At 38.9% G+C, this 27,160-nt stretch overlaps 3 protein-coding genes across 28 annotated transcripts in view; 1 reads left to right on the top strand and 2 right to left on the bottom strand.

Annotated features, from left to right (window-relative positions):
- STXBP4 (syntaxin binding protein 4) overlaps nt 1-8,389 on the bottom strand; it is a 214,435-nt gene extending 206,046 nt beyond the window's left edge. For 21 of the 22 annotated variants that reach the window (XR_012008817.1, XM_072779972.1, XM_072779973.1 and 18 more), the window contains exon 1: nt 7,575-7,713. The gene's annotated coding sequence lies outside the window, so the exon portion shown is untranslated. Of the gene's footprint in view, nt 1-7,574; nt 7,714-8,240 lie in introns of those variants that run through there. The other variant, XM_072779947.1, reaches the window with a different exon arrangement.
- COX11 (cytochrome c oxidase copper chaperone COX11) lies at nt 7,633-13,955 on the top strand. The gene is made up of 4 exons (XM_072779979.1): nt 7,633-8,115; nt 11,162-11,317; nt 12,697-12,822; nt 13,504-13,955. Exons 1-4 carry the CDS (start codon nt 7,666-7,668, stop codon nt 13,684-13,686), a joined length of 915 nt encoding a protein of 304 aa, XP_072636080.1. The 5' UTR covers nt 7,633-7,665; the 3' UTR covers nt 13,687-13,955.
- Nucleotides 13,652-27,160, bottom strand: part of TOM1L1 (target of myb1 like 1 membrane trafficking protein) — a 49,477-nt gene continuing 35,968 nt past the window's right edge. For 4 of the 5 annotated variants that reach the window (XM_072779977.1, XM_072779974.1, XM_072779976.1 and 1 more), the window contains 5 exons: nt 21,837-21,885; nt 19,712-19,817; nt 19,120-19,201; nt 15,840-15,902; nt 13,652-15,166 (listed from right to left, as the gene is read on the bottom strand). In XM_072779977.1, the coding sequence (XP_072636078.1) occupies nt 15,848-15,902; nt 19,120-19,201; nt 19,712-19,817; nt 21,837-21,885 (292 nt within the window). In that variant the 3' untranslated portion in view covers nt 13,652-15,166; nt 15,840-15,847. The remainder of the gene's footprint in view (nt 15,167-15,839; nt 15,903-19,119; nt 19,202-19,711; nt 19,818-21,836; nt 21,886-27,160) is intronic. The other variant, XM_072779975.1, reaches the window with a different exon arrangement.

A 27,160-nucleotide genomic window follows, 5' to 3' on the forward strand; every position in this document is an offset into this window, starting at 1 on the left:
GGATTTTGTTGTTATTGTCGTTATACAAAGGCCTGTGGAATTTATCAATCTTCCATGACTTGTGGGTTTTAAGTCAAATGTAAGTCCTTATACACTGCAAGGTTATCAAGAACTCTCTTGTATTTTCTTCCAGTATTTTTATAGTCTTATTTAAAAATCTTTGATCCATTTGGAATCCATCCTATTGTACAGTATAAGGTATAGATCCAACTCTTTTATTTTCTCCCAAGAATATCACTCAGTTGCCTCAACAACATTACTATAAGTAATCCATCTCATAAATATTTGAGCCTACTTCTGTGCTTTTTATTCTGGCCCACTGGTTAGTCTATCTTAATGATGAGGCTTTATGTTTTGTACATAGTAAATCCAACACTCCCTCATTACTTCTTTTGTTAATCAAGTTTTCCTGGCTATTTTTGGTAATTTTTACATATTAACTTCAAAATCTCATTCTGTTTACAAAACAAAACAAAATTATGCCAACTTTTGGGGAATCATGTTAAATTTATAATTGAGGAAGTACTATATAATTGAGGAAGTATCTATATGGTTGAGTCCTGCTACCCAAGAACTGGTATGTCTTTCCATTTCTTCAAATCTTCTTTTGTGGCCTTCTGTAGTGTTTCCAAGGTGTCTCATATGGGTCTCACACTTTGCTTATTTAATACCTAGGTATTTTAATCTCTGTTGTTTATTTAATGTCTTTAAAATATCTATTATTTACTTCAAAGTATTCAACAAGTTGTGTAGTCCAGGAACTCTATGCCATTTAGTTGTTTTTCTAAAGTGAAAAGAAACTAGAAGTAAAGGGAAGAAGGACAAGGTGTGACAATAAAGGAGAGATGTATGGGCTTACTACTTTACACTGAAATGGTCCCTTCACCTTCACCATCATCATCATCATCTTCTTCCTTTCTTCTTATCATCATCATCATCATCATCACCACCACCACCATCACCACGCTAGGCATGCAGCCTAAGATTCTCTTTCTCCCTCTCCTTCTGCCCACCCCCCATACCCATTTCTGTCTTCCCCTCTCAGAAAAGAAAAGAAAAGAAAGAAAGAAAAGAAAAGAAAAGAAAAGAAAAGAAAAGAAAAGAAAAGAAAAGAAAAGAAAAGAAAAGAAAGAAGATAGATTAGCCCCTTCTGGTTCTGTCTCCTTTGATGTAATTTCCCTTTATGTCATTCTCTTTTTTTATCTCCATTTGCTAAAGTATCAGCAAATGTTGCAAAGCGAAAGAGAAAATAAAAATAACATAGACCTGGTATTTACCAGAGAAAACTGGCTATACCCTTTAAATATTTCTTATAGGGATGCCTGGGTAGCTCAGCAGTTCAGCATCTGCCTTCGGATCAGGGCTTCTCCCTCTGCCTATGTCTCTGCCTCTCTCGTTCTGTGTCTCTCATGAAAAAATAAAATCTTTAAAAAATAATAATTTCTTATAACTAATCCTTTGTAAGCAAATTGGCAAGCAGTAAAAATAGACACTTTTTCCCTCCTAGAGTTTAAAAAGAAGACTTATAGCAAAGAAACTCACAGTACAAATAGTACTTAATGTAAATTTCCTCTCATATTAATCATCTCTAGCCTATTTAAAAAGAAACACTTTGGAATTCTCTTTGCCACATGTTTTATTTTTACAAGGGCATTGCACTGGGATGAGCACTTGTCTAGAAGTTAAGATACCTGGGTTTGAGTTCCATGTGTGCTGTCCACTAGCCACAGGACTTGGAGTGGTCACTGAACGATTCTGCTCCCCAGTTTCTCCGTATGTAGAATGACAAGATCATTCATCAGGTGATTTTTAAAGGTTCCTTGGTTCTATCAATAAAAAAAATTCTGTTCCTGGCTTACAGAACTACAAGCTCCTCAGAGTTTTTTGAGGGGAGGACTTTCCTTATAAAATGTCCATGCACCTCAAAGACACAGTCTGGTCCATGAGTGGTATAGGGTAGCCAGTAGTCAAGTCATTTGGAAGGAACTGGAAGGGAGGAAAAAAAGGACTTGCACAGGAAAAATTTTACATTAAGGTGGGAATGATAGTGCTGGTTACCTAATAAATAATCTGTTTGGATTCTGTGACAGACAAGTTGGAAATGCTTACTATTTATAGATCAACTAGAACTGCTATATTAAAATATGAAAACAATTAAATATTTCTTGTTGTAAAGTTAGACCTATAGATTCAGCATTATACTTGAAGACACAAAACAAAGTGTTTAGAAACTGTGGCAACATGTCTTATACCTTATCACAGCACAGATTCTTTGAGACAGTATTAGTATTTAAATAATCCTAGGGTCATATAATCAGGAATGGCTTCCTTCCCTGGGCTTGACTTTACTACTTAACTGATCTTTTAAGAAATAACATGAAAGTTTTAAGAGATTAAGATATAAAGTATCAGTCAAAGGCAATCTATCTTCTTTATTTTGTACCGAAAGGCAATATTCCTACTGCTAATGAATTTTTTCTTAAGAATCTAAGCAAAAAAAAAAAAAAAAAAAAAAGAATCTAAGCAGTTCAGGAATGCTGCTCATTTGCCTTGGGGGTGGACACATAGCAACTGCCTGGAACACACAGACCAACCCTGTGGAAAACACTGGAAAACTGCTTGAAAGGAGTTCTAATCTCAAACAGGAGATCTTCATCAGAGCAACAGCTCACTGCTCTCAAAAGTTTCCTTACACTACCGACTGCCTTCTGTTTGCTTTCATTCCTGCACTCATTCCCCAATCATTTACTCAGTACAACCATGCACACTAAGCTATGTGCTTGTGATAATGTGGGGAACAAGCCAAGGTCCCTGCTCTTATGGCATTTACATTCTAGTGTTGAGAGCAAAATAATAATAAAAAAGGAAACAAACAAACTGGATTTCATATACACCAATGTAACTTGGACAGACGCGGGCTGATTTAGATTGGGTAGTGGTGTTCCAGCTAAGATCCAAACAATAGGTCAGCCAGGAAAAAAACTGGGAGACAAAGTATTCCAGGCAGAGAAAAGGTGTTGAGGCAGCAAAAAAAAATTGGGGGTATTTACAGACACAAAGAAGTACGGCTAGAACATGGTGAATGTGGGGAGAGAGAGAAACAGCAGATGAAGTTCAAAAAGCAAACAGAGTCTAGATGACCTAGGGTCTTATGGGGCATGTTAAGGAGCTTGGAATTTTGCTTGATGTTATTTCATAGATCCTGACTATTCTCAGGAGACCTAAATTTTCCTTTTGCCTCATCTCTTCGCTTTTACTTCCTGAGATTGGGTTCTCTGCTTTTGCATTTTTCCCAGTTTTTTGCCTCTGCTTTTAACTCTGCTTATCCCAAAAGGCTGACATGGCTTTAGCCCAAATTATGCTGAAATGTCATTCCGTCTATTTGGGGCAAAAGGCCCTTTATTTTTATTTATTTTTTTTTAAGATTTTATTTATTTATTCATGAGAAACACACAGAGAGAGAGAGAGACAGACAGACAGAGAGACACAGGCAGAGGGAGGGCTCCATGCAGGGAACCAACATGGGACTCGATCCCAGGTCTCCAGGATCACGCCCTGGGCTGAAGGCGGCGCTAAACCGCTGAGCCACCAGGGCTGAAAGGGCCCTTTAAAAAACAGGCTCTTATTGACTGCATGGGTCATCTATCCACGAAGCTGGCCCTGATCCTGATAAACATTTTTTAAAAAGGCCCTCTACGGATGAATGACTTGTTTTCATTTCACCTGGTCTGTCAAATATATAAACTTATTGAAGATCTTTTAAATGGAGTAGCTCCTCAAATATGTGACTTAAAGGTTAAGTTGCCAGGAAATAAGAAACTAGGAGATCAAGACTTACTGAGACAACTAAATGCCATCACTGCAATCACTGAAAACTGTGATTGCCCAGCTTATTCTCAAATGAACTACAATTCACTTGTTCTTAATATTTATTGAGATGCATTACTCTTTCTTGTTTAGGGATGAGGAGATTATTATAATAAATAGCAGCTAAATAAACAGTTTTAGTACTGTTGGAATAATTGCTAGATGTTTCACTGCCAAATGGATCTAGTAGTTTTATTAGGCAAATAGCTGAGAAATGCAGCTCAGGGACTAACATGATAAGATTTAAGTAGCAGTTTCCTCAAGTTATATTATGCATTAAAAACACTCAAAAATGGAATTACAAACCAAATTTTTAAAATGACTCATCTTTATAATCTTTAAGTCTTCATAAAGCTTGAAAACCAATAATCAGATAAGAAAATGTGTGACTATCAATGGTTTCTGTTTTCCCCCATTTTTCCCATCTTCACCCATTTTGCTCACCCCCATCTCCCCAAATGGCTTGTATAACAACAAATTTTACCTATTATATAAAATTGGACATGATCAAAGCTAACTAGAAAGGGTTCGCAAGGTTTACTTCTAAAAAATGATATTACAGATTAAAGGTGCTAAGTCTGAAATGTCAGTCCAGTCCTTAATATTTTAAGTTTGTAATCAATACCTCTACCTGCAGAACAGATAATAACCTTGCCCTGAGGTGCTCCTCCATTCATGGTCAAACTCATGGGTTAGCATTAGTTATCATAATGATGTATGCAATATTACAAGCACACCCAGACTCATGAGAACTATAGCTAAGACCATTTTACCGCTATCAAGACTATTGCACCTTGGGAGGATCCCTGGGTGGCTCAGCGATTTAGCGCCTGCCTTTGGCCTAGGGCGTGATCCTGGAGTCCTGGGAACAAGTCCCATGTTGGGCTCCCGGCATGGAGCCTGCTTCTCCCTCTGCCTGTGTCTCTGCCTTTCTCTCTATCATGAATAAATAAATAAAATCTTAAAAAAAAAAAAAAAAGATTATTGCACCTTGGAAAGGAATAGTTTCATTTGAAATTACAAAACAAAATAACAGATCCCAAGACAAAGACACTATTACTGATGTATTTATATGGCTATCTGTTGCTACGTATTGGGGGCCTGGAGGAAAAAAATGGCTAAGGGAATGTATTGTTGGTTTCAGTGACATTTATGTTTGCATGAGGTTTGAGTCTATGCTGTAAGAAACTTAATATATGACAGGTCTTATCCTGAAAAAGCTGATAATCTGGTATAAGAACTAAGGTAGATGAAAAAGATTTTCAAACACAAAACAATACAAATAAATTCGTAGAATCATAGCATTTTCAAGTTTTTGTGCCAAAGTAGGAAAGATTCAGAAGATATTTTTGGCTTTGCAATTTTCTGGCCCTGTGACAACAAGTTAATAATTACTCATATTCACTCAAGGTGACCATCATTACTCACCTCAATTGCCTCCTAACTGCTCTACTTCCGTTTTTGCCCCCTTCCCTTTAATGTATTCTACACAACACAACCAAGGTCTTTTAAAAAATGTGAATCAGGAGGCACCTGGGTGGCTCAGTTGTTGACCATCTGCCTTTGGCTCAGGTCGTGATCCCTGGGTCTTGGGACAGAGACCCATGTTGGGCTTCATGCAAGGGAGCCTGCTTCTCCCTCTGCCTGTATCTCTGCTTCTCTCTGTGTCTCTAATGAATAAATAAAAGCTTTTAAAAAAATGTGAATTAGGGCCTGGGTGGCTTAGTGCTTGAGTGTCTGCCTTTGGCTCAGGTCATGATCCCAGGGTCCTGGGACGGAGACCCACGTTGGGCTCCCTGCTTAGCGGGAAGCCTGCTTCTTCCTCTCCCTGCTTGTATTCTCTGGCCCTCTGTCAAATAAATAAACAAAACCCTTTAAAACAAAAAGTGAATCAGGGATGCCTGGGTGGCTCAGCGGATGAGCGTCTACCTTTAGCTCAGGGTGTGATCCCAGGGTCCTGGGATCGAGTCCTGCATCGGGCTTCCTGCAGGGAGCCTGATTCTCCCTCTGCCTCTCTTTGTGTCTCTCATGAATAAATGAATAAAATCTTTTAAAAAAAAATGTGGGATCAGACCATATCACCTGTATACTTCAACCTAAACTCTGTAGTAGTTTCCTATTACTTTCAGAATAAAATCCAAACCTTTAGATATGGCTTAAAATGGTCTGTATTATCTGGCCCCTAACCTACCTGTTTTGACCTTATTTCCTACTACTTTCCTCCCTATTCTCTATGCCAGGAACACAGTGGCCTTGTTTTTATTCTTCAATGCTATCTAGATCTTACTTGCCTCTGGGACTCTGTATGGTTTGGAATTGTCACCGTATAGGTAGGTTCCTTATCATCATTCAGGACTAGGCTCAAATGTCACACCTTCAGAAAGACTTCACTAACCCTTCTCATTATTATTCCCAATCACACTCTTCTATTGTCTCACTGTACTGTTATCTGAAATTCCCTCATTTATATATCTGTTACTTGATTATCTCCAGAATCCCTCAGTAAAAAGTACACTTCCTTAGAGAAGGGATTGTGTTTGCTTTTCTCTGTGCGGTAGCCTCAGTAAGTTTGAACAAGGTCTGGCTTGTGGAAAAGTGCAATAAATAAAATTTTTTTAGATTAAATGTTATTTATATGTGTCATCCATAAAGTGGGAATAATTATACCTGCACCAGTCATTAGAAAGAGAGTGTGATGGGACGCCTGGGTGGCTCAGTGGTTGACCGTCTGCCTTTGGCTCAGGTGGTGACCGCAGAGTCCTGGGATCGAGTCCTGCCTCAGGCTCCCCACGGGGAGCCTGCTTGTGTCTCTGCTGCTCTTTCTGTCTGTGTCTCTCATGAATAAAATAAATCTAAAAAAAAAAAAAACCATAACACCCCCACACAAGAAAGGCAGCCTCACGTTTACTAGCTTTCCTAGGTCTCGGGCACAATGAAAATCACTTGATATGCATATTCTCGTTTACTCTTATGATTTCCGTTTTATTAACAAGGCCACCAGGACTGAGAGAGATGGAATAACTGGCCTAAGGACAGAAGGCCATAGTGGGATGCAGGCATCACCCCCGAGCTGCCAAACCTCAGAATGGGGGCTTTCATCAGCTCCTTTATAGTTCCTAGAAAGCTTTTTCCTTCCATTACAGCAAAGTAGGCTGTGCTGCCTCTCCCCTCAGGTCCTAGTGTGTCCTCTGGGTCAAGCGAAGAAGAGGTAGTACATCCCCGACAGGGTTCTCTTCCACGATGAACATCCCCCATTTCTTTCAATCCTGCCTTAAAGTATGTTCCTGTCTCGGTCACTCTCCTCTGGACAAACTCGTTTGACAACGTCTCTCTGCTCCAGGACTGGTCGTTTTCACCGGACAAGTGGTTAGAGGGCATCCGAAGAGAAGCGGAAGCCGATTCCCAGGGGCTGAGGAAACGCACACGTGTGTGAGTGCTGTTGTGCGCTGTGGTGAACACCAGGCAGGCTTCCTGGAAGAGGTGGTCCCTGAGCTCAAGTCCAGGGCAGTAAGCAGCGGGCCGGCGGCTGAGGGCCGCTAGGTCGAAACAAAGGATGGTGGAGTTTAGGAAGTTCAGAGATACGAGCCCAAACGATGAGGCGTTTGCACCCCCGCGGAGCGCATGGCGTTTCCCTCAGAGTAAGCTAGTATAAGGCGCCGGAGGGAAGCAAAGCGGGAGGAAAGTCATGAAGCAAAACGCGAACTTACCCGTAATCCGGCAACCGGGCCTCCGTAGCGCGACCGCAGGCGCCGCCACCTGAGGAGCCCTGTAGCCACGGCAGCGGCAAGCTCACCCCAGATGTCGCGAGACCGCGCAGGCCTCGCGAGATCTGCCGTCTCGTCCCCGACTCCGGGAGCTCTCTCCCCCCCACCCCCGGGCGCTATGGGAGGGCTCTGGCGTCCCCCGTGGAGACCCGTTGCCTTCTGTGGCTGGCGCTGGAGCCACCGTGGCTTCGCGGCCAGGGCCGCGGAGAGGGTAGTGCCCCGTCTCAGGCCGGGAACGAGTGGGGCAGGAGGTGCTGAGACGGCGCTGAGGCGCCTCGGGACCTGGAGGCGCCCGAGCCCGGCCCCGGAGCTGGCGCTGCAGCCCCCGCCGCGGCGGCCGAAGAGCACGAACCCTTTCACTCGCGCGCAGGAGGAGGACTGGCGGCGTCGGAACAAGACGGTGCTCACGTACGTGGCCGCGGCCGCCGTGGGCATGCTGGGAGCGTCCTACGCCGCTGTACCCCTTTATCGGCTGTATTGCCAGGTAGGGGCCGGCGCTGCCTCCCGGAGGGACGGCGGTCGCGCCTCCGCGTCCTGTCGGACGGGACGCCTGACGTTAGCCGCTACCTGAGAGGAAACGGGCTGTAGCGAGTACTTGCCGGCGCTTACCAGGAGTTAGTGGTAACGCTCCAAGTAGAAGCTAAGGCCCTGCGGCGAGCGTGCTTCTACCGACCTCCCTGCGGGGTGAGACCCTCCAGCCGTGCGCCTTGGCCTCTGCCCCTTCACACACGTGTTTGCTCCTGGAACGTACACTGCATCGGTACCTTCGTTCTGTGAAGCGTGTACGGTGTAGGTGCGAGGGGTAACCCTGGAAACGTGGGGGCTATGCTTGCAGATCGGTTTAATCCCCACACAGAAGCACGAGTCCGGCGTTTGGGGCTTCCCTCCACTGTTAAGCCCTGACCGCGACGTGCTTACTACCCAAGGCTCCCCTTTCGAGCAGAAACCCCAATGCGTTTGTTCCTCAGGTGTGGTTCCTGCGGAGGACCAGCGTCCCATCACCTGGGAACTTGAGTGCACCGTGTTGGCTGAAAAACTCCACAGAGCCGCTGAATCAGAAACTCTGGGGGAGGGGCCCGGCATTCCGTGACTTAATAAGTCCCTGAGGGGATTTCGGTTCGGTGCACAATAATATTTGACGACCATAAACAAAGGCAGACATTATGTCGCATTGGTTCTCCTTCATTCTTAAAGTGGAGATTTTGCTGCTTTCTCTAAGCGTTACCGTTCGCTAGTGGAGCTGCTTTAATAAACCCGTTAGGGCTCCCTTAACACCAGAGACTCTGGTTAGGAGTTCTGAGAAGGGGCCAGGAGTTTGTTCAAAAAACCTAAGTATTTCATTCACTAAGTATTTCGTAAGTGGTTCTCCCAACTCTTCGTTTTGATGAGAGGAACTCATCTGGAGAACTTTTAAAAATCCCGACATCCAGGTCACGTCCCTAAGCAGTTAAATCAGAATGTCTTGGGAGTGGGAGCCAGGCATTAGTAATTTTTTAAAGATTACTCAGGTGATCCCAATGTGTAGTGAAGTTGGCAATCACAGGTTAACTGCTTTTTTCCTGCCGGTATTGTTAATGCCTGGCTTACTGGCTGGCTTCTCTCCTTTTGGTGATTAACTTGCCATTGTTTTCCGTAATAACCAAAAGAGAAGTCAAAAAGACTTTTTTCAGTCTTTTAATATTAGCATTTATGAGGCATGCAGCAGCTTGATTCCGGAGAATGAGTGCAGAATGTGAATTAGTTTGCATCAGAGGGCAGCCTGGACCTAGCATGAATCCCCAAACTAGCAGTTGGTTAAATCAATGAACCAGACTGAATCCAAAATATCAAATATAAATCTCTGCAAACCATAGGAAGAGGGGTTCACTTTTATTCTTCAGGGAGAATTCAGCAAAGTCTGAAGACATTTTTGGTTGTCACGACCTGGGAAGTGATCAGGGAGGATGCTACTGATACCCTACTGGGCAGACTAGGGATGCTGCTAAACATACGACACTGCACAGGACAGACACTCCCCCCTCTCTCCACCAAAGACCCCCAGAAAAACCTAAAGAATTATCCAATCCAAAATGCCCTTAGTGCCAGAGAAACTCTGCTTCACACTGAAGTGAATGACAATATTTTGTACATGTGTGTGCAAATACAGGGCAGGATAAAAAAAATTCTGATTTGTAATCTTAAATCAAGTTGGATATTACATAGGGACATTTCCAAAAGAGCATCCCTTTCACTTTTAGAATCACAGAACTTCAGAGCCAAAAATAAGGAATTAATTACATAATTGATTTAATACAGTGACCTCACATGAGTATGGGAAAATGTAGCCCCCTGCCCCAAAGTAAGATTTTTTCAACTTAGTAACAGAACTAGACTAGAGCCCAGGACATATTTTCATTGCCCCTTTCTGTTGATTTCTCTATCAAATTTGCAAATTCAAAGACTGTCAGAATACATTCAGGAATCTTTAATCAAGTGACTCACATTCTTCAGGAGTTACATCTTAAAACTTAAGCATTATAGCTTTCTCGGGCAGAAGAATTTATTTACTAAACAAGGATAAGTAAAGGCTTGCCATCTAATGCAGTTTGTAGGTTTATAAAGTAATTCAGTAATGTTGCATTGACAGTTGTGGCAGTTGAGTGCAGTTAATTGACTTGCGTAATAAATAGAAGATAGTGATACTACATATTGCTGGGAGTCTTCCCCTAGCCTCAAATTTGGTATTTTTCTCCTAGTATAGTAACAGATTAATTATCCGGAGACCAGAGTTCTGGCAACCTCAAGCATCAGAAGAATGATGACCCTGGAAGTAAGGATTTTTTTTCTAAACATCTCTGATAATGAGATAATTAATGCCAGTGAAGATAGGCAAGAAATATCAGATACAGATTACCCTGATGTCTTGTGATTAGTTGACTCAGTTGCCAAAGGGATCAGTTTTTCCCATTAACTGATAATGTATAAAAGCTGAACTAAAGAACAGAAAAAAAAATTACAAAATCATTTACCAACATGGAAAAACACTTAATGATGCTTGAGAAAAGCAGAATACAGAAGTGAAACTACAAACTAATGTATGTTATAAAAGTTATGATGTGGAAAAGGATCAGACAGGACCGTAGATAATGGAATTAATTAGTTTCATTGAAATGATAGAGTTGTGGGTAATTTTTACCTCTATTAATGACTAATAGTTTATATGAAACACAGTAAGTAGAAATATGTTTAATGGAAAGTTAAGCTAAAGTTCTGAGCTATATATTATCACTGGGGAGTCTCTTTCTCCCAAGTGACTCATTTGGTAATCCAAGTGATTACTGAAGAAATAGAAGTCATTCTAACAGACATAGGCCCTTGACACTACAAAGGTGGTCAAACCATTGACACATTCATAGGAGATGGTCAGTGTCAGTATAAAAACTTGATTTCTACTAGATTACTGTTTTTAAGATTTGTTTTTATCGAATAAATCATCACCTGAAAGTATTGACATATTATCCTGTAATATTCTTAATATCTTTAATACCTAGACTACTGGTCTTGGAGGGTCAGCAGTAGCAGGTCATGCATCAGACCAGATTGAAAACATGGTGCCTGTTAAGGATCGAATTATTAAAGTCACCTTTAATGCAGATGTGCATGCAAGTCTCCAGTGGAATTTTAGACCTCAGCAAACAGAAATATATGTAAGTGATAAAGTAGTTATTAAAAGATTATTTTTTGCATTTTAAAAATTCCGTCTCTTAAACTGTTTCATAATTTAGGAAATACTCATGTAAACTTACTCTCAAAATACTGAGACTCTATTGCTATGTCTTTTATTACTCACAGACTATTTTTGACTGTGATACCTAATGTAGCAATATACTTTAAGTTATATGATATTGTAGTAAAAGTCAGTTTGAAACAATGGAAAATGTCATCTGTTCTTATTAGAGTCATTTTAAGAGTTCACTCTCTGTTGGTATGTAGTTGACTTTCAGGTATAGATAAGGGGGAAAAGTTGAAAATCATTGGCTATAATGAATAGTTGTTTACTGATTTATATCACAAGTATCCCTTTCTCAAAAAAAAAAATAATAATAATAATTGAGAAGCTTTGAAGTGGGCAGCCCGCGTGGCTCAGCAGTTTAGTGCCACCTTCAGCCCAGGGCCTGATCTTGGAGACCCGGGATCGAGTCCCATGTAGGGCTCCCTGCATGGAGTCTACTTCTCCCTCTGCCTGTGTTTCTGCCTCTCTCTTATGAATAAATAAAATCTTTTAAAAAAAAAAAAAGCTTTGAAATAATCATATTAAATAGTCATGTTCTACTTCAGAAAAGGTATACCTTAAAAATTTACTAAAATCTTAATTGGAATCTTAGAGGATTTAATTGAAATTATGAGCTGGGGAATAGCCAGAAAAGCTTCATTGTGACCCTTGTTGGAACACCCTTATAAATATTGGTGTCCACCCAGGTTAGTAAACATAAGTGAATCTCTTCAATGATTGAGGGTTTTATAGGTTAATAATTTTGAATATTCTAATCATACAGTAGTATACAAGATATAAGTGACTAAATTGGTACAAATGACTGGATCCTTTGGAAATCTATATTTTTAAAGCCTTGCAAGTTTTAAAAATCTGTTCTTTCAAAAGTTCTATTCAGTTTTATTCTAAGTTTATTCTAGTTGGTAACCTCTTAGAATCTTTATGTCAATCATATGATATTGAAGTATAAGTGTTAAGTGAGGCTTGGGCTATGATAGGCTTGGCTGTCCTTGGACATTTTAAATAATTTAATGCATATTATATTGCTTGAATACTTCAGATATACAAGAGGACAATCCACAATTATGAATAGAGCACTGGTTCCACTGACATTTGCAAGTAAAATTGCAGATGGAAATGTCTGCAGATATTCATGGGTAATATTCACAATTTATTTTGCTGACCCTCAACATTAGTTTAGGTAAAGTATTGTGGTGTAATAGGAAAAATGACTTATTTAGTAGGGAAAATAATATGACTAATTTAGGAGCTGTAAGATTTAAAGTATTGATAATGTATATTTCCTTAAAACAGGTAGTACCAGGAGAGACTGCACTGGCGTTTTATAAAGCTAAGAATCCTACAGACAAACCAGTAATTGGAATTTCTACATACAATGTTGTACCATTTGAAGCTGGACAGTATTTCAATAAAATACAGGTACAGCTCTATATGCAAACTTTAGTACTAAACTTACTACAGGGTTTAGTAGAAACTAGTTTCTGAAAATTCATTTCTCCTAAACAAACTTTTTTCCCATTGTTTGTAACAGCTATGCAGAAGTTGAGATGAGGGTGTCTGCTCTTAAGATCAGAAGAAGAGCAGGACACCAAGGTGGCTCAATCAGTTAAGCACTGGACTCTTGATTTTGGCTCAGGATCATGGGATCCAGCCTGGGAGCTGGCTCTGTGGTCAGAGAGTCCACTTGAGATTGTCTCTCCCACTGCCTCTGCACCTCCCCCCTCCTCCAAATTTGTTGAGTCTCTGGTTTTTAAAAAAAAAAATTTAAAGATTTTATTTATGAGTGAGCAAGCATGAGTGGGAAGGAGAGGGGCAAAAGGAGGGGGAGAAGCAGACTTCCCACTAAGCAGCGAGTTTCACTTGGGGCTCTGGAATCATGACCTAAGCCAAAAGCAGGTGCTTAACCAACTGAGCCACTCAGGCACTCCTTGAGTCTGTTTTAAAGCAAAAATCAAAGATACTGTCATTCTGTCACAGAACTTAGATTATATTTAGTTATATTTTTTTTATGGTATTGTATGCTTACTAGAGCCAAGAAATGAACCATTGTTAACACCCATTCTTATAGAAACTAAACAAATACTTTTCTATAACTTCTAGTGCTTCTGTTTTGAGGAACAAAGGCTTAATCCACAAGAGGAAGTAGATATGCCAGTGTTTTTCTACATTGATCCTGAATTTGCTGAAGATCCAAGAATGGTGAATGTTGATCTCATCACTCTTTCTTATACGTTTTTTGAAGCAAAGGAGGGGCAGCAGTTGCCGGTTCCAGGCTATCATTGAAGTCTGCACCTAAGTCCTGATTCAGATTTGTGATTTTTGAAAAATCATGAATCTATAGATGTCTTCTCAGGGGAGAAATACTCTACAGTAATGTGAAGCTATTTTAAATATTATATAATGCTGTTTTATCAGCTAATTTACCCTACATAAAATTGAACGGTTTCTATCATAAGGAATCCACATGCCTATTTAGAATATATGACTGTTCAAAACCATAGAATATAATAAAAGTAATATTGATAATAAAATTTAGATAATATTAAAGGAAACTGCTCTGTTTCTTTAATCCGTAGGCAGAGACTTGATGGTTCAGTTTAATTCTACTTGCTCCTCTTACAGATTATTAGCCCTTCATACTTGTAGCAGTGAATATTTTGATTATGCCCATGGTTATCTGTTTTAGGCTCTAGGTCATAAACTTCTGCCTACTTTTATTATTTTTAAAAGTTACTATTTTCTTTTATTGTGAGTAGTCCCTACTTTAAAAGCTCAAAATAGAAGAGGAATTGCTGAGCCCTAACAGCTTGCCCAGAGATTACATTCTGATTGCAGATTTGACTATTTTTCCTTTAGTAACTAGGGCTACTTTATATTCTGAAATTTTGGCATCATGAAAATGAAATAAAATGGAGAAATATGTTTCTTAGGATTCTAGCATTTCCTATGATAGTTCAAGTCCCTGAATGTTAAAATGTAAGTGTGGGATTGTGAAGATTTACTGACATCAGAAGTTCTATGAACAAACTCTGTAAAAAAAAAAAAAAAAAAAAAAAAAAAAAGGTATTAACCTGTTTTAATAGTAATTTGTCATTGTAATTTTTGACATAAATGAATGCACAATTTATTCTGAATGTTTTCCAGTAGTGTTTGTTCCAAATAGGAATATTACAGTAAAGGGGGAAGAAAAAAAGATCATTTAGTATTACAAAGATTCATGTTTAAAGGCAACTTTATAGAATCCAGTGACCTCTTTAAGGTACCTGAAATATAAACTACAATCATGAAGGCAAATTCTAAATGAGTAATATTTATAAAAAAGTACAAATTGACTTTTACATTCAACTTAGTTAAATGAAGGCACTCAGTCTTCGGAATTATTTTGTAATAAAATAATCTTCATCTACTACTCTTATCACAGCTGTGTGAGGATTTCTTTTCTAAAGGTAGGAAGCCCTGTGAAACATAAGATGCTGTCATTAAGCTAGTTGGCCTCAGTAAATGAATTTTTCTTCTGCTTAAGTTTTAAGTGAATATGAGACAGCTAAGTTCTTTCGAGATAAAGTTTAAGCTGTGGTCTGGAAGCATAAAATGTTCCTCTGGAACAGGTACTCTTCTGTGAAACTTCATTACTGCGGAGGAGAAATGTTCCACCAAGGTTCTGATGTGTTGGTAGGTCTTGTCTTCTGGGTCTGAAAACTGCACAGGGTCTACCTTTAGAAAGTTGGCACTTGTAGTTAGTGAGCTGGTCATCCACTTTCATCTAAAATAAAAAAAATATAGACAACCTGTATCCTTTCCTTTTTTTTCCCCATTCATGGATAATAACAATAGAGTCACAATCTAATGCAGAAAGGTGGGAATGTACTACCTTCCATGGGTGGAGGTGAGGAGAATAAGATTAATGGATTACTGCTGGCCATGCATTTATTAGTAAATAAAATGGGATCGACTTCCACATCAGGCTCCCCTCAAGGAGCCTGCTTCTCCCTCTACCTCTGCATCTTTCTCTTGAATAAATAAATAAAATCTTAAAAAAAAAGTAAGTAAAATGGGATGACTAATTCAGCAAATAGGAAGAATCCAGGTACATCTGGATGAGCAATGAGTGGGCTCTACCAGTTACGAGGTATTAACTTTACATAAAAGATAAATGTCTATTTCAGTGCTAAGACATTTCTAATGATCATTATTTTTGTTCATATTAATATTTCTGTACTATAAACCAACCTACACATTCCAAAGATTATTTTTAGCTAATAAGCTCACAGAGATTACATTTCATTACAATTTGAGTAAAATCTTAGTACACAAGTTTCTCCCAAAGGCTCAGACTCAAATGGCCTTTATAAAATGTAAATCCTAAGTACAGAAAGTGACAATTACACTGAAATTCTATAGGATGGGAAATGTAAGTTATAGAAGTTGAAGTCTACCTCAACAGTCACTGATTTTGAGCTCCTTTCTGGTGTTGAACATCAATTTCTTCATAAACCGCTCTGAAACAAATCATGGCAAGATATATATACATATCAGTTTTAAAGTATACTATTTAGCTTTTAACTGCTAATACCTTAACAAAGAATCTGGTGCCATTTTGGGTATTCAGGCTATATCAGTGAATAAAAACAGATCTCTGTCCTTGAAGCTTACAGTATAGTTTTCTTAGAGCCTAATGTTGTAATTCCCATGCATCTTTCTTATAAATATGTATCTCATAGAACCAATTCATTCTACTGTGACTTCATGAAAAATGTGGCTCAAATTTGGATAGTTTGCTTTCTACTTTACAAAAAACAGAAATTGTTCAGTTTTTCTAGGTTTCAAAACATTTAAAAATATTAACACTGTACCTTATTTGACCTAGGTTATTACAGTCTAAACTTCTGAGCCTCCTTTGGCTAATAACTGTCATCTTTGTACCTCATTTATAGTAATTTTTTTATGGCATCATTCAGGTCTTCATATATGTTTTACATAGGCCTGTAGCTAAGAAAACTTCTATATGTACAAATGCATTATTCATACAGTATAGCAAAAACATGGCTAGAGGAAAAAAAAATCTAGAAGAAAATCATAGCGCTATGAAGCCATGGTCCCCAATGTAATGAGGCCCCAGGATGGTCCAGAAATTTTAATGTGTTTCCACAAAACTATTTCAACTTCCTTCACTTCTCAAATCTCTGGTCCTCCTCCTCTCACCACTCTTGGTCAGAAACCTCACTTCTAAATAAGTTAAATGCTTTAATTTATTAAATGGAAACTTCATCTCCCTATCACGAAATCTTCAAATCTGCCTTCATCTGTACCCCATCTGCTTCTGTGATCCTATCTATCCCTGGCTTTTCACACGTTACCCACTTAGTCCTCTTCCTTTTTGAACCTCTGGCCTCCCTGTCTATTAGATCCTACCCATCAGCATTCACAAATGCTCCACGGCATCTTCTCTTTTCTAAAACAAGGCAGTCCTTAATCCCCTGTCTACTTGGAGTGAAACTCAGTAACCTCTAGCTACCAAGCTACCTCGCACCATCCCTTCATGTGGAAGTTTCTACAATCATCATCCCTACTTCCTCTCCCCTTTAACACACTAAAATCTGGCTTCTGTCTCCATCAATCTAGCAAAACAGCTTTTACACCAAGGATTTCCTGTTTCTTAATTCATTAACTAGATTGCAGTCAGTTGTCCTGTCTTCTCAGCCATGGTTCATCATAGTTGTGCACTCCCCTCTAGTTTCCAAGCTGCAATTTCACATCTAAAAGGGTTCCCTGTTCTATTTGCTCTTGGCTTTGACTTCTCCATTTCCTTGAATGTGCCCAAACTCTCTCTACTTAGCATCTTTGTACCTATTGTTATCTATAGCATGGATTCCGACTTGTCACCTCACTAATAATTGCACGTCTCAGCCTTAATGTCACTTCCTTAAGCTTTCTCTAGCCCTCATTTAAATTAGCTTCATGGCACCATGTTCTTTCATACCATTAACATAAACTGTAAATACATATTTGCCTGATTTCCTTTTTTTAAAAGTAGGCTTGGAGCTCAACATGGAGCTTGAACTAATGACCCTGACATTAAGACCTGAATGGAGATCAAGAGTCAGACACTTAACTGACTGAGCCACCCAGGTGCCCCACGATTTCTTTTCCACACTAGATTTAACCTCCATGAGGATGGGGAGAATGTCTCTTGCTCAACATTATAAATTAGGCACCAGTCACTGTCCCTGGCACACAGTTTTCAAGTATTTGCCAAATGAATCGTGTATATAGATGTATACAACTTCATAAATACCGTACTTGTCCTGCTAGAACAGAAATTCTTAACCTAGGGTTCATGGACAACTAGTGATGTGAAAATTCCAGAGCTTTTTCTATAAAATGTGGTTTTCCTTAGGGAGAAGTTCCCCGTATTTCAGATGACTTTCAGAGAAGGAAAACAATGTAAGAAAAGTAAGAAAATTCTCTACAATGGTAGAGAATTCCAAAGATCTACCTCTAGCTTCTCTACTCTCTCTCTCACATTTAGTATCTGTTGCACTGTCGTATCTACTTACAACAATTTCCTATTTAACTGGAATATAATAAAATCTGCCTCTTTGGATGCTATTTGATTTCTAATTCCTTAGCCCACTAATACATTCAGTGATTCTTTATCAAGCAGGATGACCTACAGAAATTCTGCAATCTTACATTAGAAAAAATTTAATGAACTCCTAAGTCTGTTAAAATTTATAAATTATTCCAAAATGGGTCACTATATTTAAAACCAGGGGTTAAAACCTCAAATGCTTAACACATGCCAGGCAGATCAAATAAATGGAGCTAGAGGGCCAGTTGGGGCTTGGTGAGCTGCAGAGCATACCTTGTCTTAATGAGGCAGCTACTACTCAGTCCTAAACAATTGCTAGCATATAAAAATGCAGGCCTGGCATTGCCACAGTATCAAAAGAATCCAGAAGTTTAGAATTTTTTTTAAATAATACCCCAGTTTTTAATTTTTGGCAATTAATTTTTAAATGCACAGTTTAAACCCCACATAGGTCAAACAAAACACAGCTGTAAGCAAGAGACTGCCTAAAGGCTGCCAGTTTCTAAACAATGGTTTTTATAAACTTGTTTTAATCCTTTTTAACAATTTTGAGGGTAATCGTCAAACTATATTAAAGCTAAAAGCTAATGAGCCTATTGTTGCATAAATATTTATATACACTGACCAATATGAAATCATAAAATAGTGCTCTAAAGATTTCAAGTTAAAAAGGACACGTTTACACTAATGCTTTATTACTCTTTTTTAAGCATGTTGTTGACATATGTAGTGACTAATTTTTTTTGTGATTAGTAGTTCAAGAACAGAATAATTCCTCAATGTGGTATTACTTTTATCAGCAGTCTGAATAGTGTCCTTCTCAAGCTGGAGAGAACCTGACTTTCTTCTCCCAAGGCATCTACAAAGAACCCGTTAATGTACATGATGGTTCCGGTTATTTCTTAATGTGCAGCCCCAGCATTTTTATTTTTTAGTCATAAGGCTGAGCACGATAAGACCATTAAGAGCAACGGCCTCCATAAAGCCTCATAAGTCATTTTTAATAAGGTCATCAATTTCTGCCTAGACCTAAACAAAATGAAATGCATAACCAAGCCCTGTTAGCTCTGGTACCAAAGGGAACCAAGACGAAAAATAAATTAATCATTTTGTAAATGACTTACTCTGTAGTGACAGCAGGAGCTAAGGGATCAAACTCCATTACCTCGTAGTAATTGGGTGGCTGGAGATCATTCTTTGTCATTGCTTTAGGCCAAACAAAACAAAACAAAACAAAAAAAAAAACAAAAAACAACATACCACACCAACCAGTGAATACACATTGTGTTTTTCAAGAACACATGCACAATTAATATTCTCTTTATGATTTAGACTTCAAACATAAGATGCTAAGAAACTTTGACAACCAGAAATAAATACAATGGATAATCTTTTTTTTTTTTTTTTTTTACAATAGATATTCTAATACTACTCCCACATGCAACAAATCTATATAGAACAAAAGAACTTCCAAACTTCAGCTAAAGGTTCATTTACCTCACCATTCCAAATACAACATTCAGCACAACACAAGCATTTTTATTATTCAATGTTGGTCATAATGGTATCTGCCATGAATTTACAGAGCTTAAAACGGCACATGAAGTCCTCATTTTTCCTTTCTGTATACCTATTTTTAATCAGCAGTAAATCTCTGTCAGACTCCTATATTCCCACAAGTTTCCTTATTCAATGCAAATAACAGATCTCAAGTACCTGGATGATTGCTGGGTAAGGAAGGCAGTCTCTGGCTTGATGGTGTTGCCGAAATGTTCTGCAGACTAACTGGTTGTAGCAATACTGAATTTGAATATTCTGAAAGCTGAAGAAAGCATAGCGTAATGTTCAAATAAAAATTCTACATTAAGCTTTTCTTTTGTTAATATTTAGATTCCCAGGCTTCTTGAATAGTAACACTATTCAAGAACCATATACTCCCAACTGGACAAGAATTAGAAATTATGAACTATTACTTTTTTTAGGTAATAACCATTTTCTCTCTGGTTCCATGCCCACTGCACCTCATTTCCCATATAAGGTGGGAAATTAACATGTTGCTTTAGAAAAGAAAAAAGCAGACATGTATGGCTCAGTCTAGATTCTGTTGTTTCACATGGACTAAAAAATCTCAGCCTCAAACAGGAAAATCTTAACCCTACAGAAAGGCATAAGAGGACAGTATCAAATCAGGACTGATAAAGATTAAAATCAGAAATCTCTCTTCTTATAAACTTCCTCATTCATTTCACAACTATGTTTGGGGACCTACTAGATGCCAGGCACAGTAAACAAAACAGGCTGAATCCTTGTTCCCTTGGAGCAATCAACAAATGTAAATAGATGTCAGATAACAAGTACTCAAAATGAAACAAAATAAAGCAACAGGGTAAGAGAAGAAAGGCCAGGTAGATGGGGTGGGCTACTGCTCTGATAATAGTGGTCAGGGAATGCCTGACTGTTGGGAACATTTGAGCAGAGCCCTGGCCAAAGTGGGTGCTATGAGTACCTGAGGGACACAAGGTCATCACTGAAGCAAAGGCGACCAGTGTGTGGTTGGAGCAGAGTGAATCAAGGAAGAGAGGTTAAGGTTGGAGAGATAATGGCAGTGGTGAGATCAGCATTTCAGGTTTTTACAGAGTAAAACATAAGAAGAAAATCAGGTGGATTTGAACAGTTAAGTAATGTAGGACTTTACTTTTTTTCTCCCCAAGATTGCTGTGGTTTGGGAACAGATTATATGATGGGGATGAGGGTGGAAATGGAGGTGAAGGCGGAAGCAGGGTAACCCTTAGGAGGCCACTGCAATATCCATCTGATGGCTTGGACTGGCATGCAGAAGTGGAGGCAGTGAGAAGTGGCTAGATGATAGGTATACTGTGAAGGGCAAAGGTGAAAAGGTAGAGGTCAAGCACTGTTTTGCAAGGTTTTGACTTAACTGAAATAATAGAGGGATCCTTTACTGAAGTGGGGAAGACGGCAGGAAGAGCAAGTGGAGAGCCAGGACTGGGAAGAAAGCAGAAAGAGATTACGCTGAGGGTGGATTTGTGAGTTCTGAGTTTAGGGGAGGGGTATGGGCTGGAGATGCCAATTTTAAATTGTCAGAATCTGAATAGCATTTTAAGATATGAGACCAAAAGACTGGAAGAATGAATGCAGAAAGAGAAGTTGGAAGCCTTGGGACACCTGGGTGGCTCAGTGGTTGAGTGTCTGCCTTTGGCTCAGGGCGTGATCCCAGGTTCTGGGTTTCGAGTCAGGCTCCATGCGAGTAGCCTGCTTCTCCCTCTGCCTATGTCTCTGCCTCTCTCTCTCTCTGTGTCTCTCATGAATAAATAAATACAATCTTAAAAAAAAAAAAAGTTGGAAGCTTAAACTGTGGGGTCTGCAATACTAAAAGGCAAGCAGAGGAGTGGAGGCCACCAAAGGAGATGGAGAAGTGGAATTCAGACAAGAGAAGAAAAGTGAGTGGTGTCTGAAAGCCACATGTACGCAAAAGGAGGAAGTGAGTGACTCTATCACCTGCTGCTGATAGGTAAGATGAGGACTGAAAACTGCAGAACTAGATCTGGTAATAATGAGGTCACTGGAGACCTCAGAGGGGTGGGAATGAGAGCCTCCTGAAGTCCACTAAAGGAATTTTGATCCTTTAACAAAAGTTAAGATTCAATTTGTCTATTTTGAAAGACTAAAAGGAAGATAAAGAGAGATCCTAACAAGGACTGAATCACACGTTACAGAACATATAACAAAACAATGAACAGGAGATTTAACAACCAGGAATTTCCTCTCAGCTATGATAATCCACTGACTAGGCGTGCTGCCCAGGAAGGGCTGCTCTACTTACATTTTCATGTGGAGGACTTGTGATGTTTTGGCTGGTCCTTTGGGCAAACCTAGGAAAGTAGGATAAGACAGCATGATTACCCTACAGTGAGAATACAAATGCAAAAAGATGACTTCCTACACACAAAACCTAAAGCGTACCTTCAGGCTGCAATGATAAATTAATTTTATATAACAATAGCCTTCTGGTGTCCATGCCCACCAGCTTTTGGTGCCCAAATACCAAAGAGAATAAAGACAAAGCACTATCCCCGGCACTGGTAGCCCTGAGATCCTGAAGTATACATAATAAACCAGTGAGAACAAGCCTTCGGTTCTTCCATCAGAGTGGCTACCACACCATCATATCCTGAAGGAGGAGAAGCAATCCAGAATAGAGGTTAGGAAGGGTCCTGGTTCTTCAGGAGATAGAACACACACCCTTTGCCCTATCTCTCCCACTGAAGGCAATTATAAAACCTGGATAGGATGCATGAGACAAATATTTGAGGGCTAAAGAATGAATAGTTACTGGATGACTGGGAAATAAGACTGTAATGTGAGTATCACCAAATCATTGGTGAACTTACCTTTTCTCCCCCCTCCCTCTTGTATTCCCAAACCTGAATGCAATGCAGCCTAAAACCCAAGAGTAGGCAGTGAGGACGATTCCAGGAGAAGCCCTTTTGTTCTCCTCACTCAAGAAGCAGGAAAGAGAAGTCCTAATGCTCAGAGGTAGAGTGGAAATACCTTATCCCCCCCCCCTTTTTTTTTTTTTAGTTTCTCTTCTCTCAACCTCTAAACCTGAGGCAATCCCAAAGTGGCTGCAATGAGAGTAGAAGCAACAGGAACCTGTAGAGGTTTGTTCATCTGAGGGGACCCTTCCTCTCCAACAAGGTAACTGTGATTACTAAGGACAGGGCAAACTCTTATTGTTTTTGTTTTGTCCTTTCTGTCCTGCCATTTGGTCCCAGACACAAGCACAGTCAAGGAAATGCATGGCATATAGTAGGGTAACTGAATCTCTAGCTGTCTGACTCAAAAAGGTAAATCCTAGAAAAGGAAAGCACCAGAGAAATCACAAAGCAGGAGAAATTTGGAAAAAATCAAAGTTGTTTATAAAATACTGGGCTTACTTCTTGACCTGTGCCTCTGTGGATTTGATCCTAGTGGGGATGCAGAAGATGTTGAAAACTGAACACATAGTCATCCAGATCTCAGGGTGGCATACACAAGACAGATCTGAATAGCACCACAGAGGCTTTGAAAATATAACTATGCTGGAACCAGTGACCTCTATATTACCAAATCTAGCACAGAATGCGGCAGGTTGAAGATGTGGCATGAACATAAGGAGGCTGTTTGCCTTCCAAAGTCAAAATGGTACCATCCTCAACAGGATTTGAATAAAAGCAAGTGTACCATGACATTAAAAATGCTCAAGATACAATCCAAAATTATGAGGCAGGTGAAGAACTGGGAAAATTTCAACAGGCAAAAAAGAAAAGGCAATCAAGAAGATGCAGATGTTAAAATTATCTCAGATTTTAAAGCAGCTATTACACAAGTGCTTCAACAAACTGTGAACACTCATGAAAAAATGGAAAAATAGTTGCTTCAAAGAAAAATAAGATACAAAGAACAGTAATTTTAGAATACAAAAATACAATAACTGAAATTTTAAAAAATTTACAGAATGAGCTCCATAGCAAAATGGGGATGAAAGAGGAAATAGGCAGCAAACTTGAATTTTAAGTCAATAGAAATGAACCCATCTAAAAAGAAAAAGAGTGCTAAAGTAATGGAAGGAACTCTACGGATTTACAAGACAATGATACCAGGTCTAACATTTGTGTCATCAAAAGTCTCAGAGGGACAGTATAACATGTAGTTTCTAAGAAATATTTGAAAAACTATAAGGCTGAAAACCACAAATTTGGTGAAAGACATAAACCCACAGATTCAGGAAATGCAGTGCAGTGGGTTGAATGGTGCCCTCACCCACAAAAAGTAGTCCTTGTCCTAATTCCTGGAACATGTGCATGTGACTTTATTTGGAAAAAGTGTCTTTTCAGATGTAATTAAGTTAAGGATCCTAATATGATGATATCATCCTATTTTACTTGAATGGGCTTTAAATCCAATGACAAGTGATCTTAAAGAGAAAACCAGAGGGAGATTTGAAACACACAGAAGAGAGAAAACATGAAGTAGAGGCAGAAAGTCAGGTGTTGTGGGCCAAACCAAGGAAGCCAAAAAATGCCTAGTCATCAGAATCTGGAAGAGACAAAGAATGGCTTCTCCTGTAAAGCCCTGCAGGGAGTGTGGCTCTGCTGAATTTCAGATTTCTAGCCTCCAGGACTATGAGAAAATCAATTCCTGTGGTTTTAAACCACTCAGTTTATTGTGCGTTTTTTGATGGCAACCACAGGAAACAAATTCAGCAAATCCCAAACAGAATAAACCAAAAGAAATCCATGCCCAGACATGTCATAATCAAACTGTTCAAAATCAGGAAAAAAGAAATTCATGAAAGCATAGCATAGAGAAAACAACATGTTATCTATAGGAGAACAGTGGCACAAACGGATATAGACTTCCCTTTCTTAGGCCAGAAAGGGGGGGGGGGGGAAGCAACGTTTAAAAACAAAGAAAAAAATCATCAACCCAAAATTCTACAGCCATTGCAAACATCCCTCAGGAACAAAGATGAAATAAAGACATTCTCACATGAAGTAAAAGGAGATTTTTTTCAGTGCCAATAAACCTGATCTAAAAAAATTTCTGAGGAAATTCTTCAGAGAGAAGGGAAATCCTACAAAAAAGCAAAAGAAGATCAACAGAAATCGCAAATACTGGGTAAATCCTCTTCTTGAGTTCTTTAAAATACATTTGAGGGTTGCACACAGAGATTATAACATCGTCTTGTTTTTTTTTCCTAATGTAGACACATAGAAATAACTACAATATAAAGGGAGAATCTCTAAATTTTCTACATTTTACTTTAAATGGTACAATAGTGGTTGTAAGTAGACTGAATTATGTACATTGCAATCCTTAGAGCAACCAGTCCTTTCCCCCCTCATAATATAAACTACATGGTTACAGTCACCCTTGCGGTAGATAAGATGGACCACTGAAAACATTCAAACAATCCAAGACTGAAGTAAGGAGGAAACTGAAAAAAAAGAAAACCAACAAAGAGAACAAATAAATTATATAAATGATAACCTAAATCCAAACATAATGACATTAAATGGTCTAATTATACCAATTAAAGGCAGAAATTATGAGGAGACATAAAAATGCATGACCCAACTATATGCTATCTATAAAGACACTTTGAATATTTTTATATAGTTAAAAGTAAAAAGATGGAAAACAATATACCATGTAAACACTAATCAAAAGAAAGCTAGAACAGCTATATTCATATCAAAGTAGATCTCAGGGCAAAAAAAATCTCAGGGGATGAACAGGGAACTATACCTAATGCTTTTAAGGGTCAATTCACCAAGACAAAATAACACTGAGTGCACATGCGCTTAAATTTTATATAACTTTTTCTAGAAATAGGACACACTGTATAATTCTATTTAGATGCCATTCTTGAAAAGACAAACTGCAGTACCAGAGAATGGATTAGTGGTTGCTGGGTGTGTGTGTTTGGGGGGTGAGTGTGAGAGGGTATGACTATAAAGGAATACTACAAAGGAGTTTTTGGGGTGATGAACTATCCTGTACCCTGTGGTGGTGGTTACATGAATCTATACATATGTTAAAATTCATAGGACTGCACACCAAAGAAAAACAATTTTAAGTAGACTGAATTTTACTTTACAGAAATTTTTTAAATAAAATAAAACACAGGGGAAAAAAAAGGCACTGAAATCAGACACACTTTATTTGAATCCTACTAGTTAGGCAACACCTTTGGGCAGGTTAATCTTCCTCTACCTTGGTTTCTTCACTTGTGAAGAAGTGAGAATGATGACATATCTACCTCCCAAGCCTACTGGGAGCACTAGTAAGGAATTAGTAAATATGTCTTATTCTTTTTGGCCTGTTGCCTGATAGTAAGTGGACTATAAATATGACTTATTACTCTTCATTCCATAATCATTGTTTTTAAAGATTCCTTTCTATTATGAATAATTCTATCACTCATTTGTTCTGTGATGGTGAATAAACACAGAGGAGTGGAAAATTCTCAAGATTCTAAGACATTTTTGATGGCTGATTTTACCTTTCCTATGTAATCTCTGGCATAGGATTTAACCCAGAATACATGCTAAGGCAACTTTAGTGCTTCAGTTCCTGATACTGTAAAAGCTGGTCTAACTATAGTTTCACTCAGGTATAAGCTCTTTTGAAAATCAGAAAACAGATTCAAAAGTCTCAGCCTAGAAAACAAAATACTGATATTACATGTTATCTTTTATTCCAGTGAGTCCCAAGAGTTGTAGTTACTTTTGATATCTGGATGTTGAGTGGACAACCATTATAGGGTTTCTAATATATGATCAGCAAAGTACTGCTTTATGATTCTCCTAGGATGCTTTCTAAAACTAAAGAGTCCTACTACTGAGTCAGAATTTCTGAGGGCCAGCAATTTTACTTTTTAATGATCCCCCAAGTGATTTTTATGCACACTCAAGTATGAGATTCTTGATGTTACAGATTAAAATAAGCAGCCCTTAGCTAGGATTTGATCTTTTTATAAGCTTTCTAGTGACATTTTTGTAATGGGATTTCACCTAGTCACCCCTTTCTCACTACCCAATACAGTTTGCAGCATAAAGGAAACAGAATCAGTTAGTTTAGATCACAGTATTTTACTAAGCAACTTTCTGGAAATTTGCCCACAGCACTGTACATTACTTGCATCACAGTCAAGGCCAGAGGTACCGACCCAACTAGTCATTCGTGACACAGCCACTGACACTATTCTTTCCCAACACATGATGCTTTCCTCATCATCTTCTTTCATTTCTATTTCTTCCCAGTTTGATTTTCCTTTCTCATTTCCCTCCCTCTGCCCCCTACCACCCCCTAAACACCAAAAGTAGAAAAGTAATATAGTGATTGGATACATTGGGTAAAAAAAAACACTGGCAACTCTAAAAATAAATCTAAATCCACTGATGTAAAACATATGTATTTTTATCAAGATATGCAAGATAGTCCAGTGAGAAAATAAAGCAAAGTTCAGAAGAGTATGTACAGTATGCTGCATTTAATAAAGGAGAAAAAAACATATTCATTATTTACCTAAAGACACTTTGGAAGGTCAAATAAGAAAATGACTACCAGGATAGGAGCAGGATATGACATCAGGGGAGAGGG

Source organism: Canis lupus, chromosome 16 (assembly GCF_048164855.1).
Source record: "Canis lupus baileyi chromosome 16, mCanLup2.hap1, whole genome shotgun sequence".
In the NCBI taxonomy this organism is placed as follows: domain Eukaryota; kingdom Metazoa; phylum Chordata; class Mammalia; order Carnivora; family Canidae; genus Canis; species Canis lupus.

What these genes read in the sequence shown, in the direction of transcription:
- COX11 (XM_072779979.1), top strand. Translation starts at nt 7,666, where the DNA reads ATGTCGCGAGACCGCGCAGGCCTCGCGAGATCTGCCGTCTCGTCCCCG. An exon ending in CTCAGCAAACAGAAATATAT is followed by an intron (nt 11,318 to 12,696) that starts GTAAGTGATAAA and finishes TCCTTAAAACAG; the next exon opens with GTAGTACCAGGAGAGACTGC. An exon ending in AGTATTTCAATAAAATACAG is followed by an intron (nt 12,823 to 13,503) that starts GTACAGCTCTAT and finishes TATAACTTCTAG; the next exon opens with TGCTTCTGTTTTGAGGAACA.